The sequence below is a fragment of the Neophocaena asiaeorientalis genome, unplaced genomic scaffold (assembly GCF_003031525.2).
Source record: "Neophocaena asiaeorientalis asiaeorientalis breed wild unplaced genomic scaffold, Neophocaena_asiaeorientalis_V1.1 scaffold65, whole genome shotgun sequence".
In the NCBI taxonomy this organism is placed as follows: Eukaryota; Metazoa; Chordata; class Mammalia; order Artiodactyla; family Phocoenidae; genus Neophocaena; species Neophocaena asiaeorientalis.
In genome coordinates, this window is record NW_020173215.1 from 15,539,840 (window position 1) to 15,554,460 (window position 14,621).

Here is a 14,621-nt window from a genome sequence, read left to right on the forward strand (position 1 = left end):
CCACCAAGAAGTCCCATTTTGCTAACCAGTTTAGAGACATAACTCCTTTTTTTTTTTATGTAAAACTTTCTAGGGTCATCTTTTGCAAGCTCATCTAGCGATAAGAAAATCTCTAAGTTCTAGTTAACAAATAATTCATATTGTTCAAATATATTCTTAAGTAAGTCCTGGAGGATAACTACTTATTATCATGGCTCAGTCTTATAGAAAACATATGAAAGCATTTTTCATAAAATTTAAAGATTTAATTGTTCATTCCTTTTAAGTAATATATGTATTTTGGCTGATCTACAAAGTAAAAAGAAATCAAACGTCCAGTTATGACCAAATGCTGAATGTAAACTTGGAGAATATGGGATATCTATTATAAAAACTGGTACTCTACACCTTAATAATGTCTAATGGAAAGAGAGGAAACTGGCTACATTCCTTCTTCCCTTGATATATACTCAATGGAAAAAAAAAATTACAGAAATGGAGAAAAAATTTTAAATAAAAATTAGTCCTACCTCATCTCCTAATCCACTCCCAAATTGTAACTAACCACTGCAAACACGGTTAGTTCTCAGCACTGTCCCCTTATTTTTGGTGAATGGGAAAGTCACTCATGTTTTTGATGGTACTGTACACACATTAAAAAAAAAAAAAAAAAGGTGAGATTTAGGAATGCTTAATTCCATTTGACTTGCTTCTCTGTCCCTAAACCCCTCTGCCTTAGCAGTCAACTATGCCCTTATGATAAAATTTAAATATGACCCATTACAATAGCAATAATGCAATCTGGAACTTATAAACTAACTACTACACCTGGCAATTCTTTGTCTTTCCTCACCTTTCCCCAACCCTATCTACTTCATACTATTATTTCCTCAAATGCTTGTTTTTCTCAACTTGGTAACCTTCTTTGAGGCCAGCCACCAAGTTTTATTCAACTATGAATCACTTACTCCCTAGGAGTACTGTGCATAGAATAGGTACTTTGTACATGATAAATATTAAGTTTACCATTATCTCAACTGTACTTAAAGACTGACATATGGAGGAGGAGAAGGGAGAATTTATCTGCTGCTTCAACTGCTTGAAAAGAAATGATTCACGAATTTATTATTTTAACTTAATTGCTAATATTAACTCTAAACAACAATCTCAGGAGTTGTTAATTTATGTATTCTGATTTGTGACAAAGCAATTTTACACTATGGTGAATTTACATGTTTTCTTCACTAGAGTCTAAGTATTGCATGAATGCAGACATTGCCCCTCTTGTCCATTGCTCTAGTCCCATGCTCTAAATAGTGCCTGGTATATAGCAGATGCTCAATGAACGTTTACTGGTGAATTAATTAACAGCAGCAATGCATTACATCACCTCATATAAGCCTCTTCACCCGCAACAGCAATCTTTGTGATGGGTATACTATACACAGTAAGAAACCACAGGATTAACTGAGTTTTCACGATGGCAGAAGCTCTCTTTTGGTGCTATCTATCATTCCCAACAGCCGAGGTAATGGTTCTGAAAGTATGATCCCTGGGCCAGCAGTATTGACATCAGCATCACCTGGGAACTTGTTAAAAATGCAAATTCTCCGGACTCCCCTGGGGGCCCAGTGGTTAAGAATCTGCCTTCCAGTGCAGAAGACACGGGTTCGAGCCCTGGTCCGGGAAGATCCCACATGCCGCGGAGCAACTAAGCCCGTGCACCACAACTACTAAGACCGTGTGCCACAACTACTGAAGCCCGCGCGCCTAGAGCCCGTGCTCCACAACAAGAGAAGCCACCGCAACGAGAAGCCCGCGCACCGCAACGAAGAGTAGCCCCCGCTCGCTTCGAGAAAGCCCGTGTGCGGCAACAAAGACACAACGCAGCCAAAAATAAATAAATTTATATTTTAAAAAATGCAAATTCTTGGGTTTCCCTGGTGGCGCAGTGGTTGAGAGTCCGCCTGCCGATGCAGGGGACGTGGGTTCGTGCCCCGGTCCGGGAAGATCCCACATGCCGCGGAGCGGGCTGGGCCCGTGAGCCATGGCCGCTGAGCCTGCGTGTCCGGAGCCTGCGCTCCGCAACGGGAGAGGCCACAATAGTGAGAGGCCCGAGTACCGCAAAAAAAAAAAAAAAATGCAAATTCTTGAATTCCAGCTCACTAAGTCACAAATCCTGGAGGTGGGGCTAGCGATCTGTGTTTTAACAAGCACTCCAGATGATTCTGACGTACGCTCAAGTCTGAGAGCCACTGGCCACAGAAATTTTTCTCATGGAAATAGAAGGGATCTCAAGCCAACAAAAAGGTCATAAAATACTAGATGAGGCTTTAAAGAAATGTACTTAATGTTCAAACATTAGAATGTTTTTAGAAGAAGTTAAATTAAGTCAGTCCATTAAGTGACATGAAAAACTACCAGTATATAGTTGAGAGGTTTTTTTTCCTTATCAGAGATCATAAAACTGTATTCAGATCCCTACTATGAGTTATTAAGGGAAGAAAGCAGAAATAAGGCAGAATATGGAAGACAGGTAAAATAAGACATGGATGAGATCTGGGAAAACTGTTTTTTAGATTCCAACTGAAATTTAGCACTTTAATTTTATATAAAAGTACGAACCACAGTAGTTTTCACAGTATCTGTGACTCACGACCGACAGAAATCATAAAATATTTTCGTATCATATTATAGTTGTTACATACATCTCAAAATATACTTTACGGTCACTACTTTGAAATTACAGCAGTAAATCAGATCTGCCACTAGATCTCATTATTTAATGCATTATTAAAGAAACATGTATTAATATGTCACAATTAAAGATAGTCTGAAAGCTACATTTCAGTATATTTGGTTCCTTGGCAATCCTAGGTATTTCATATATTTAAAAACATTGTTCTGAGAGAAGGTCCACAGGCTTCACCATATGGCCAAAGAGGCCCACAATATAAAAAGATTTAAAAAACACACAAAAGTTAACAGTTAATAGCCGTGTTAAAAGTGTTCCTGACCTCCTCTAAGTTATGGGCCCCTTCACAAATCTGAGAAAACGTATAGGCCCTTTTCCAAGTTTACAAAGGGGCATGGGGGACGCATCTGGGACAATGATTCCTTCTCTTGAAACAGCATTATACCAAAGCACCCACCTTTTGATCCCAAAAGGAAACGCCAGTTGTGCAAATACCTTAATCTCTGTAACTTTTAGCTTAGTGTGGGCAATGAGCACATCTATAGCCCACATCTGCAGAGGCAGACAGACAATTTAGTGGAAAGTGAGTAAGAATAGTCAACTAGCTTAAAATTAGGGAACTGTGAATGAGGAGCTAAGGAGTTCAGTCTTTATTTTAGGTAATGCTTTGACTGTCTTCCTTTACTTTTCATTTTACAGTACTCAGTATTTTGGAAACAACAAAATCTGTATAAAAAAAATACTTTGTTTAAAACTCTTAAAAGGCTTCCCACTGCCCTTTAGATAAGGCCCAAAAAACAGGTACAAAGCTTTCAGAGTCCTCACCAGTTAAGATTTTACCTCTTTCGCCTCATTTTCATCCCCTTTCCTTCTCATAATCCATATTCTAGCCATGTTGAATTCCTTTCTGCAAACCAACTAGGCCATGCTCTCCTTCCTCCAGACTTTCAGACATGCTATTCTCTGCTTGGCTAATTGCTTCAGACCCTTCGAACCTGTTTAAATGTCACTTCCTCAGGGAGGCATTCTCTGACCTCCTAGCCATTCCCCTACTGTATACTCTCTAAACCTTTCATTAATCTTTTCACAACGCTAACTCGTCACATTTCATTGTAACAACGTGTTTAACTGTTCATCTTCTCCACAAAGCTGAAAGCCTGGTGAGGGCAAAGCCAGGGTTCACCACAAGATATTCAGCTGAGCCTGACATGCTGGTCCTCAGTAAGAGCTGGCTGAGGAATGAATGTATGGATTTGCCTAGAGACATGTTTTAAAGCATTCCTGTTTATATATCTAAGAAGTCTGAGCTATCCCGACTTGGCAACACTTATAACCTTGTGTGTTACTCATTTAAAATTCCATATAATCTGTATTCAGCCCTGTCCCCAGTCTGAATTAACAAAACTGTATGACTTAGACACATTGTTTGTTATATATAAAATTGGAAGTTAATTAGTATTTAAAAAAACAAGTCTGAGTGCAAAGGAATGAATGCTACTAGTTTCCCAAATTAAACAAATATCCTCTAATGATCGACTGTCTGGATATACTTATCTTTCCTTTTATATAAAATAGATGTCTCCTGAGAAGTATACAAATACCATTTAAAGTCATTCCTTTTCATTTGTTTTATTAATTGACAGGGCGGTTCTTGGCTTTTGGTCACTCCCCTTCACATAATCAATAATCTGTAAAACATATATTCAAGGCGCACTAAAACTCAGTGGCTACTTTAAAGAGCCCTTGAAGGATCCTGTTTTAAAATGATAGTTTAGAAAGCAGAAGAAGCTTCATTTCATTTTCTTTCTAGATCACAATTAAAAACTGACAATTATGATGAAACTCTACTTTTTTTTGGCCATGCTGCTTGTGGGATCTTAGTTCCCTGACCAGGGCGCAAGAAAGCACCGAGTCCTAACCACTGGACCACCAGGTAATTCCCAAGCTCTACCTACCGACTAAGTAAAAGCATCTTATTAAAACACTTTTTCATCTTCTATACGCTCCGTAATTTAATACCTTATATGGCTACTTTGTATACTGTTAAACAGTACAGTTAGATGGTTTTTTAAATGCCCTCTCTTAAATGACAGTAAAGAACTTAGAGATCATACTCAGCACATGTAGGGACTTCCACAACTGCAACTCACCTCCATTTTTCATGAACCTGATATTTTAATATCCAATTCCCAGATAATGGGAATTTCAGGATGATTCAGAATTACATGATAACATATTTCATTCATTCTAAGACGTACATTTTTTCAAATTTTGACATCTCTGAAATCAGGATGTATTTTACAGTCGACGATATCCTACAATTTGTAGTTGCCAGCACGTTTTTCTTTTAGTGGTCTAAAAGTAACGTTTCTTACAACTGATGGCATCTTAAGTGAAATACTGTTAGTGAAATATTAAAGACTTCTCTCTAATAAGGCTTTCTAACTAACCTAAACAGTATCACCGTAATTCACACAATTCTAGAGTCAAAACTAAACAAACTTAAGATTCACATTTTACCTTTTCAGAAAACTAGTGACCAGGCTAAATTCAAGAAAATAGATAACTGAAAGAAAACATTTCTTAAAAAATTATTTTAGGAAAAAGTATAGATTAGAGGCAGAAATAACACAAATGAAAAAAAGAAAGACTTGAAGATGTTCAGTCAGTGGTAACTTCGAAGGAAGTGAAGGCGGGAGACAGACTTAAAGTTCTGTCTAGAAGAAACAGATATTAGGGACACGGCAGGAGATTAACTTAGACGGCAGATTCCTTAGAGGGAAAAATACGATTATAATCTTTCTCCCTCCACAAGGAGGGATCCCTGTCACCCTTTAAACAAAAAATACGGAAACATAGCTGAAATCATTGTAGTTAAATGTAAAATTGCAAACATTCTTAATAAATTAAAGACCAACCTACCAGCATTGTCTTCCTTCTGGCTCAATCTGTTTCACCTTCAGGTAATCCTAGGGTAGGGGCTCCTTTTCAGATCCCCAGTTTTTCATGTCGATCTTCTACCTCCCTGTGGCAACAATATTTTCTAATTAAAAGAGTCCTTTTGTGCCACAGGGAGGATTTCTGATGGTATAACACATACAAAAGTTATCACAGCTCAGCATGAGGTCAACCTAGTCTTGAGAGTCTTCAAGAAAGAAATCTGGTTCCTTATCTTATTTTTCAATAGAAACCTGGTTTTATTTTTTAAAACTGCATTTCCAAAACCTGAACTTTCATTTATTTAAAAAAAAGCACTACTTTCTTGTTGAAGTATATAAAAACTCTTATCATTCATCTATCTTTTCAACTAACCTCTAAACACAATTTTGTTGATCACAAAAAAAAAAAAAAGTTTTCTAAGTTCTCTTGATAATTACTTTAACTAATAAGACCAACCTTTTATGTTTTGATACTTGGTTAAAAACCAAAGTCCTGTTCCCAATGAGCAGAAGAGAGAAGGAGGAAGCTACCAGATCCCTCTGAGCCAATGTCTGTTAGTAAAAGTTAATAAATAAGTCTACGTGTATTACATGACATGATGTGAATTATGCTTAAAACGTACATTAAGAAAGACCAGCGGGAAGTTTAGAAAAGTGGTAGTTACTGTGCCCTCACTGGTAAGATTATGGGTGATTTTCACTGTTTATTCTTTGTAATACTTTCCAGTTTTTCCAATGAACAGGTATTGCTTTTATTATTTTTAAAAAAATCAAATTTAGGTGTAAGCAAGAATGACTAAAACTTACTGTGATTTTAAGATGAAGTTAATCTAAGCATGACGACATTATGGCCTTGATATATTTTGGATGACCATATTTACGTTTTCTGGATGACTACCTTTTAATATTTTAAATAACCCTACGGTATTCAATATTTAGCATATAAACAAAAAAGAAAACATATTTAAGATTTTACATAGATGGTTCTTCATTATACTGCAATTCTAAGTCAAAACTCAATTTGCTTCAGTCTGTATTTCTCAACAGCTATGTGTTAAAACTCTGTATTATACGCTCTATTCAACAAAATAAAAACATGGGCTCTCTACTCAGGGGCTTGTATGGCTCGCTTTGAAAACAAAAGGAGTACACACACAAGAACAGTGTAAGGAAGTCAATGATCATGTGTCTAAATCCAGATGGTCTCACAGAAGATCAGGAACGGGAGGGTTTCACATAGGCCACAATTGCTGTGGACAGCTTCACGTGGTTGGGCCCGAAGGAATGGATAATACTTAAAGACATTCTTGATAGGAAACTCTATTTGAGCAAAAGCCCAGAAGCATAAATAGCACAGCCATGAGAAGGGCAGAAAGGAAGACTGCTAGAATACAGTGTTTCTGTAGATAAGAAGGCCAGATTTAAAAGGCTCTACTTCTGGATGATTCCGTGAGTCAATGAATTTGGTAGAGGAGTGGACTTGGAAATCTGATAGACAAAGAGCTTCAGGAGAATGATAAATGCAGATCCCAGAGCACAGTAAGTTAAGGAAGGAATGAGGAGGAAAAAGAACAGACTTAAGGTATAAAACATTTGTCGTTTTGAAAAGTCAAAGTGAACGGAAAGAGAAAACGACAACAGAGAAGTATTAAACAAATGTTGTTTTAACGTATAAAAGACCTTCTCCACATCTGAAGGCACAAGGAAAGGTCTTAATGAAGTTAAGGAACACTTACAGAGCACTTACATCACAAGCGCTGTGCTTTATAGGTTTATTTTATATAATCCTCACCACACTGAATTCCTATTTTACGACAGGGAGATAGACTCTGAAACAGTTAAATACTGCCACGTAAGTGATAAAGTGGAAACCTGAAACCAGGACTAACTACCCCCATCAATACTCTTCCCTTTCCGAAGTAAAGAGCCGCTTAAAAGGCGCAGAAGAAAAAAAAACAATTTAAGCGCAGGATTAGCCACCCAGGATTTTTTTATTAGATTTGACTACTCTCCGGCTCTTCTTGTCTTCAAAATGTAAACATTCCCTAAAGTTAATTTCTTAATTCTGTGTCCTTTGTTCTCTATCACAGAGTGACAAATACAGAATTTAAAAATCCTCCCCTTGGGGAAATCTCTCAAGTTCCTTCCCCATTGGAGTTTTCATTTATTTCCATGGCTTCAGTGAGGATGATCCCAAATTGGTCTCTGCTTGACGTTTGTGTACTAAGCTTCAGTTGTACTAGATAACCTTTCATTTGCCCCTTCGGACCTATAGTCCACCCTTCGCTCTCTCCCAGGAGGCTGACTTGCCTGGCTCCCTCTCTGTGGCACTGCCCTCAAGTCAGCTATGTCCTTTGACCAAAGGTCCCAGATTCTCTCAAGGTAACCCTCTCTCCAGGGCTCTCCTTCTGGGTTCCAGTAACCCTTCCCTCTGTTTGGCCCTTGGGCCAAAGGACAGAAACAGCTCTGCTACTGCTAGCTCTGGAGTACCACCCCCATCACTTATGGTTACCCTACACTTGCCGACACATTTGTAACTAGCCATTTATTAAAACATCCCTTAAATTATCCTAATTTGAATATGCCCTCTCTTTTGTGATGGGGCACTGAACATACATTTGTACATCTTCAAATACCTAATTATTTCCCCTTAGATGCTCTGCTTCAAATTAAAGTCAACATGCTTATTACCAAACTTATCTGCTTCCCCAGTCTTGCCTTCCTCAAAACCCTTTATGATACTTGCACCATTATTAGGGTCAAAAAACTGAGTAATACCGTACCTATCTATGTTTCTCCCCCTAATCTATCATGCCTAGTCTTATTAGATCTTACATAGTAGAAGTGCTTATATAAGCCCCTTCTGTTCCTATTGCTTCTACCTTGTTTTAATACTTCTCAAGCCATCCCCGAGTCATACATACTACAAGAGCCAGTCTTTCTGCCTCATCTTTTCCCTACAATTCATTCTCTATCTACTGAGATACTGATCACTTAGTACTTTCTACTCAAAACCTTCCAAATCTTTCTCTCTTATATGGCTAATTACTAACTCTTAGGTTCAAATCACAATCTAGTCACAGTTCTTAACGGAACCTCCTATTAATATCTTATTTACTCAGTATCTTCTAAACGTATCTCAAATTTCTACACCCCACCCATTCGTTAACTATATTTCCCTCAGTCTACGATCCTTTCGCCTACCTGCTATCTGCCCAAAAGATCCTACCATTTGTCCTCCTCCTTTCTCTAAAACACTCCCTAATGCTGTAAGTTGAACTTTCCTCTTCTGAGAATTTCTTTGAATTTGTAAATAGTGCTCAACTGATTCTACACTGCTTTATATTTTGATTATAATATATATATTTTATCTCCACAAAATATAAATTACTACCACCTTGAGGGAAAAAGACATGTTGAACACAGTGCCCCAGCACATAACAAATACAAAGTATTTATTGATATATTCTCATAAATTAAAGTGGAAGGTGATGAGGATAAATATAGTTTAAGTTAAGGTGCAAGATGAAGAAGCAGATTCTCAACAGCTCAATCTTTGCAGCCAAGTCTTAAAAGATTTCCAGCAAAACTTACCTATTATTGATTGCATTGGTATAAACTTGTTACTTTTTACATGGTAATCTGTAATAACTCATTAAAAACTGAATTTCCACATCTTAGTAGGGAATCCAAGAGACTCCAGAGGCCTCCAGACACTGCTGGACTCTGCAGCCACTGGCATGCACACGTCGTTACTACTCCTCAAAGGCTCTTGATGATTACTAAACTTCAGTTATTATCGAAAAGCAATTCACAGGTTTAGATGAATACGTCTATTTTTAAAGTTTTAAAATATACTTGGTTTTTCCCATATAATTTAAGAGAGGATTACTATTACACACAAGCCCTGTGAGGGAAACGTAGATGTTCAGTCTATAAAAAAGTGAAGCAAGATAGCCTATAATTACTACTAACAAAACGAGAAATCATTTTATACACAAAATAATGAAGACAGCTAAATGTACATCATTATATGACTTTAGTACTCCTGCCTGCATACTGCATGCATACTGCATGCATACTACATGCATACTGCATGCATACTACATGCATACTACATGCATACTACATGCATACTACACGCATACTACTCCTCCATGCATACTACATGCATACTACACGCATACTACATGCATACTACTCCATGCATACTACATGCATACTGCACGCATACTACATGCATACTACATGCATACTGCATGCATACTACATGCATACTACTCCTCCATGCATACTGTTTCTGGTCTGGATATATATGCATGGGTATACAGGAATACAGGAAAAAAAACTTCAATGAGAACACGCAGAGGACTGATATAACAGATCAATAAATATAATTACGAACGCTTTTTAGACTAATATAATCTAAATCATAATGTAGGGGCATTCCAGGTAGTATCTCCTAGACATACAAAAGGAAATCTTATTCTCTACAGATCTCACTTCCACCAACTCACCAAACAGAAGCTGCCGCAGCCATCTTACAAATATCCCTTTCCCTCACTTCCCAGTCACCGTCCTCTCCAAAACCTACATATACCTGGGATTTAACTTAAAACTTTATTGTCACAAGAAACGAACCCAATCCTAATCCGCTACCTAAAAGGAAATATGCGTTACGTTAAGTCACAACAACCTTTCTTCATCTACACAGGTTCTAGATATCAGGAGAACGAAAATTTACTTGTATTTCAACTCATTTAAAAGTGCATTTTAGTCTTTAAGTAGAAACAAGATTAAGCTCAGATTAACTGATTCTGAACTAAACTACGCATATTAACAAGCTTACTAAGTTACTATGAGCCATGCTGTTTTTAAATAAATTAGTGTATTGTAGTCTCCAAGTTCTGCAGGCCTTATGATGAATAAGTGTGAGTGTTATTAAACTGTTCTGATTACGGATGTACGGGCAAGTAGTTTTCAGTCTGAATTTGGCGTTGCCTTTAAAAGAGCTGTATCTGAATTCTGCATTTGACAGTGTTCTTCTATAAGGAGAGCCAAGAATAGCTACACTATACTCGTCTTATTTTTAGAAGTAATATGGATTTTAGAGGTAAAGTGGGTTTTAAAAAATTCGTGAGCCAGAATGGAATTAAAAAGAAAATGTAAGATGAACTTCTCAGGTTACTTTTAGACTATTTTAGAATAAGGTAAGTTATTTACCAAAATTTCCTTTTAGTGTTGAAGAAAAATAAACCTAAAAAACATTATCAAGTATTCAAAAACTACTTTTAAAATACCACAAAAGTAATTGCTCTTTTATCCAGACTTTGTACATCCTCTTTTTTCAATATTATAGTCACTCATATCTTTGCCCTGCAAATGATACCATCACCCTCAGAGAGTTCAAGAAGACGAAGAAAATAAAATCCCTTAAATGGATTATATTCGCTTCCTATTTGGAATTGTTTTTACCAGATTAATTTAAATGAATGAACTGCTGACCATCAAGTGTACAACGAATAAGATTTGGTCAACATGCTCTGGTATTTTAACGTGAATTTAAATTTCTACTGATGCAAACGTGGCACTGTAGTTTTCAGTTTTCAAAGTTTCCAATTTGCTACCAAAATCAGTCTTCCCCTTTTTTTTTTTCGATCAAAACATTTTCCAGAAATTTCAATCAGTTCTACTTTCTTCATTCAACTTAAGCTATCATACTTTTTTCTTGTCCCATTAGTTTTCTATTTAGTTATGCTCCTATAATAAAATCAGTTACAATATCTACTTCAGGATATCATCCTGCATAATACTTTTGTGAGTTCTTATTCTTTTCCTCAAGAAGAAAATTCATCTCTACCACTAACCTTCTAGCTTCGGACTGGAAAGCTGTCCAAACTCTCAAAAGAAAACATACGTTATCTTCCTGCCACCTGCACTGGAAATCAAGTACCACTCCAGACTACAGTCACAAAGACTTTATGAAGTGTTTAGCCACCTGTTTCGATAAAATGACTTGATTACCACCGCACGTGGGGTTTGCTGGCACTGTTGTCATCACTGCTCCAAAGAGCAAGGTAGGGCTTCCCTGGTGGCGCAGTGGTTGAGAGTCTGCCTGCTGATGCAGGGGACACGGGTTCGTGCCCCGGTCCGGGAAGATCCCACATGCCGCAGAGCGGCTAGGCCTGTGAGCCATGGCCACTGAGCCTGTGCTCCGCAATGGAAGAGGCCACAACAGTGAGAGGCCCATGTACCACAAAAATACTGGGCCTCAACAAGCAGAAAGACATCAAATACACAAAATTTTTAATCATGAGACTTTGCTACATTTCAAGAAATTTATCTAAAGTATTAAGAATTTTTATTAGGATTGTAAACCAAATATAAGGATTCTTTTTCTCTATTAACTGATACAGATAAATTTAACGTTTATTATTATAAAATTGTCACTATAATCCTTCTGGTAAAAAACTCTTTTTTCTTTATGGTCAATGGCAAAAATGAAAAGGTTTCTCCAAGAATTATACATACTAATGCCCAATTAAACAAACAGTTATCTCACCACAGACATATTGAAATACCAAAATTTCTAAGAAGACAAAAAGGGAAGAGGAATCTGATTGATAGACTACTACAAAGATGCTTCTGACCTAGGAAAAAAGAAATCATACTGCTCCGATATTGGTTAAAAGAAACTCTAATCTACTATGGAATGAGAATACCGTATTTATTTTTTGAATTAAAAAAAAATCTAGTATACTAGTCTACTGACGTCTACAAATAAGTAACAACTAGTCAATATTTCCACTCCCAGAAACAAAAAATGACAAAAATAGTTTTATTATTATGGGTCTGTAATTTTGTCCTTAGGGTCCGTGATATGAGACTCTGTTGGACTTCAAAGAATTATAATGTAGAACTTCATATATATAAATTCCCTTAAACAAGAGGTATTTCACTTGTTTCCAAGCTATACTAAATAGCATTAAAAAGAGGTTTTTCGGTATATTATTCAATTGGCAATAGTAATGTTGACACTTACAAAATGAGAAAGTTATAAATAATGAACATTTAATGAGATGTCTACCTGTTTCCACATTCTCGGTCTCAACTTCTTGTTCTTCTGCCACATCTTGCATCATATAAGTCTCATCATCATAAACCAGAACCTGGGCTGCATAGCCCTGCTCTAATCTGGCACTTGGAACTGGCTCCACAATCACTGCTGGATATTCAGAAACCTTTCCACTTTCCTACAAGAGCAAATTTAAAAAACAATCAACCTCTTTATTCACAAATTCTGGATTCACTTATAAATCCTTGAGTTCATATAGTCTCAAGGAGTTCAAACGAGTGTCCCGTATTATAAATATGAATGTAAAAACCAAAGCGAGAGATGAGAAGGGCTAATTTTAATAATCTTTTCACGTCTCAAGAGGTGAGACATATATTAAACATTTTAAATAATCAGGGCTTTAGGATTAAGATGGCAAATTAGAAACATGCATATAATTTCACTCTCTCATGAAAGCCCACTAAAATGCTATAAAAGACTTTTTCAGACATAAACTCGTAAGAAGGGATAAGAGCAACAAAATCTTGAAAGACTGAGAGTGGACGGATGAATATTATTAAGTGGCTTAGCAGACCCAGGAAAGCCAAATCATAGCCTGGCAGCAAAAAATAAATGAGACACAACACACTTTACACTGGAGAATCCACAGAAGGCAATACCAATTCCTTCTGGAAACAGAGGAGCAGGAGGTGACGGACAAAGAAGAGGGGGGTTAAAGCAAGGAAGATTCCAGGAAAGTTGTCTGAAAAGCACTTTTATTCCTAGACCTGCTCCCTCCTCCATGATGCTAGACAACGGGCCCTTCCCCACCTCAGCAGAAGACTGGAGAGTTACTTTCTGGAGAGAGAAAAACAAGAGCATCTTTGAGGTATAAAGGCACATTCGCTAGTATCAGTGCGGTACCAAAAACAGAGTTCCCAATCAGCTTTTTCGTCCTCCACCTTTAACCATGAGCAGACAGCCAAGTATTACTGTCACCCAAGGAAACACCAAGGAAACGCCTCTAACACAAAACATATCATTTACATACATATACATTTATATATTCATATTTTTCACAGAGGTAAGAGAAGCTATATCCATAAAACAGGAACAGAATACAATTTAATAAAGAACATTAAAAAAATAAAGAGTTCTTAGAAATTAAAAACACAGTAGCTGAAATGAAAAAAGAGGCATGGAGAATAAAATTGAGGCAAGTCTTCCAGGAACCAGAGTAAAAAAGATATAGGAGAGAAGCGGGGGGCTTCCCTGGCAGTCCAGTGGTTAAGAATCTGCCTTCCAATGCCAGGGACACAGGCTCAATCCCTGGTCGGGGAACTAAGATCCCATGTGCCGCGGGGCGACTAAGCCCGCGCTGCAACTACTGAGCCCACGCCCCACAAGGAGAGAGCCCACACTCAGCAACTACTGAGCCCGTGTGCCACAACTAGAGAGAAGCCCACACGGCACAATGAAGAGCCTGTGCACCACAGTGAAAGATCCCACGTGCCTCAACTAAGACCGGACGCAGCCAAAAATAAATACATTAAAAAACAAAAAAAAGACTGCTCTTCAAATGCAGGGGCTGTCGGTTCAATTCCTGGTCAGGGAACTAGGATCCCACGTGCCTCGGGGCAAAAAAACCCAAAAAGTCACAGGGAGAGAAACAGGAACACTGTTCGAGGACCAGTCCAGGAGGACCGATATCTGAATAACAGGAGTTCCAGAGACGGGGGCGGGGGAGGTTGGAAGGAAATGAAAGAATTGCAGAAATTTTCCTAGAGCTGAAGGATGCGAGCTGCCCATTTGAAAGGGTCTACCAAGTGTTCAGTGTAAACAAATAAAGAATGAGACCTACACTGAGGGACACCATTGTGAAATATCACAATCAGGGAACAAAAAGATTCCATGATTCCTGAAAGAGAATACAGGTCACTTACAAAGAATCAGG

At 37.6% G+C, this 14,621-nt stretch overlaps 1 protein-coding gene across 7 annotated transcripts in view; it reads right to left on the minus strand.

Moving 5' to 3' along the window:
* The window catches only part of ELF2 (E74 like ETS transcription factor 2), a 73,687-nt gene that overhangs the window by 41,929 nt on the left and 17,137 nt on the right, over window positions 1-14,621 (minus strand). For 5 of the 7 annotated variants that reach the window (XR_003003303.1, XM_024745045.1, XM_024745042.1 and 2 more), the window contains exon 3: window positions 12,701-12,866. Coding sequence is in view for 4 of the 7 variants with exons in the window: in XM_024745045.1 (XP_024600813.1) it covers window positions 12,701-12,866 (166 nt within the window). In the remaining 3 variants the exon portion in view is untranslated. Of the gene's footprint in view, window positions 1-5,596; window positions 5,700-12,700; window positions 12,867-14,621 lie in introns of those variants that run through there. The other 2 variants (XM_024745052.1, XM_024745051.1) reach the window with 1 other exon arrangement.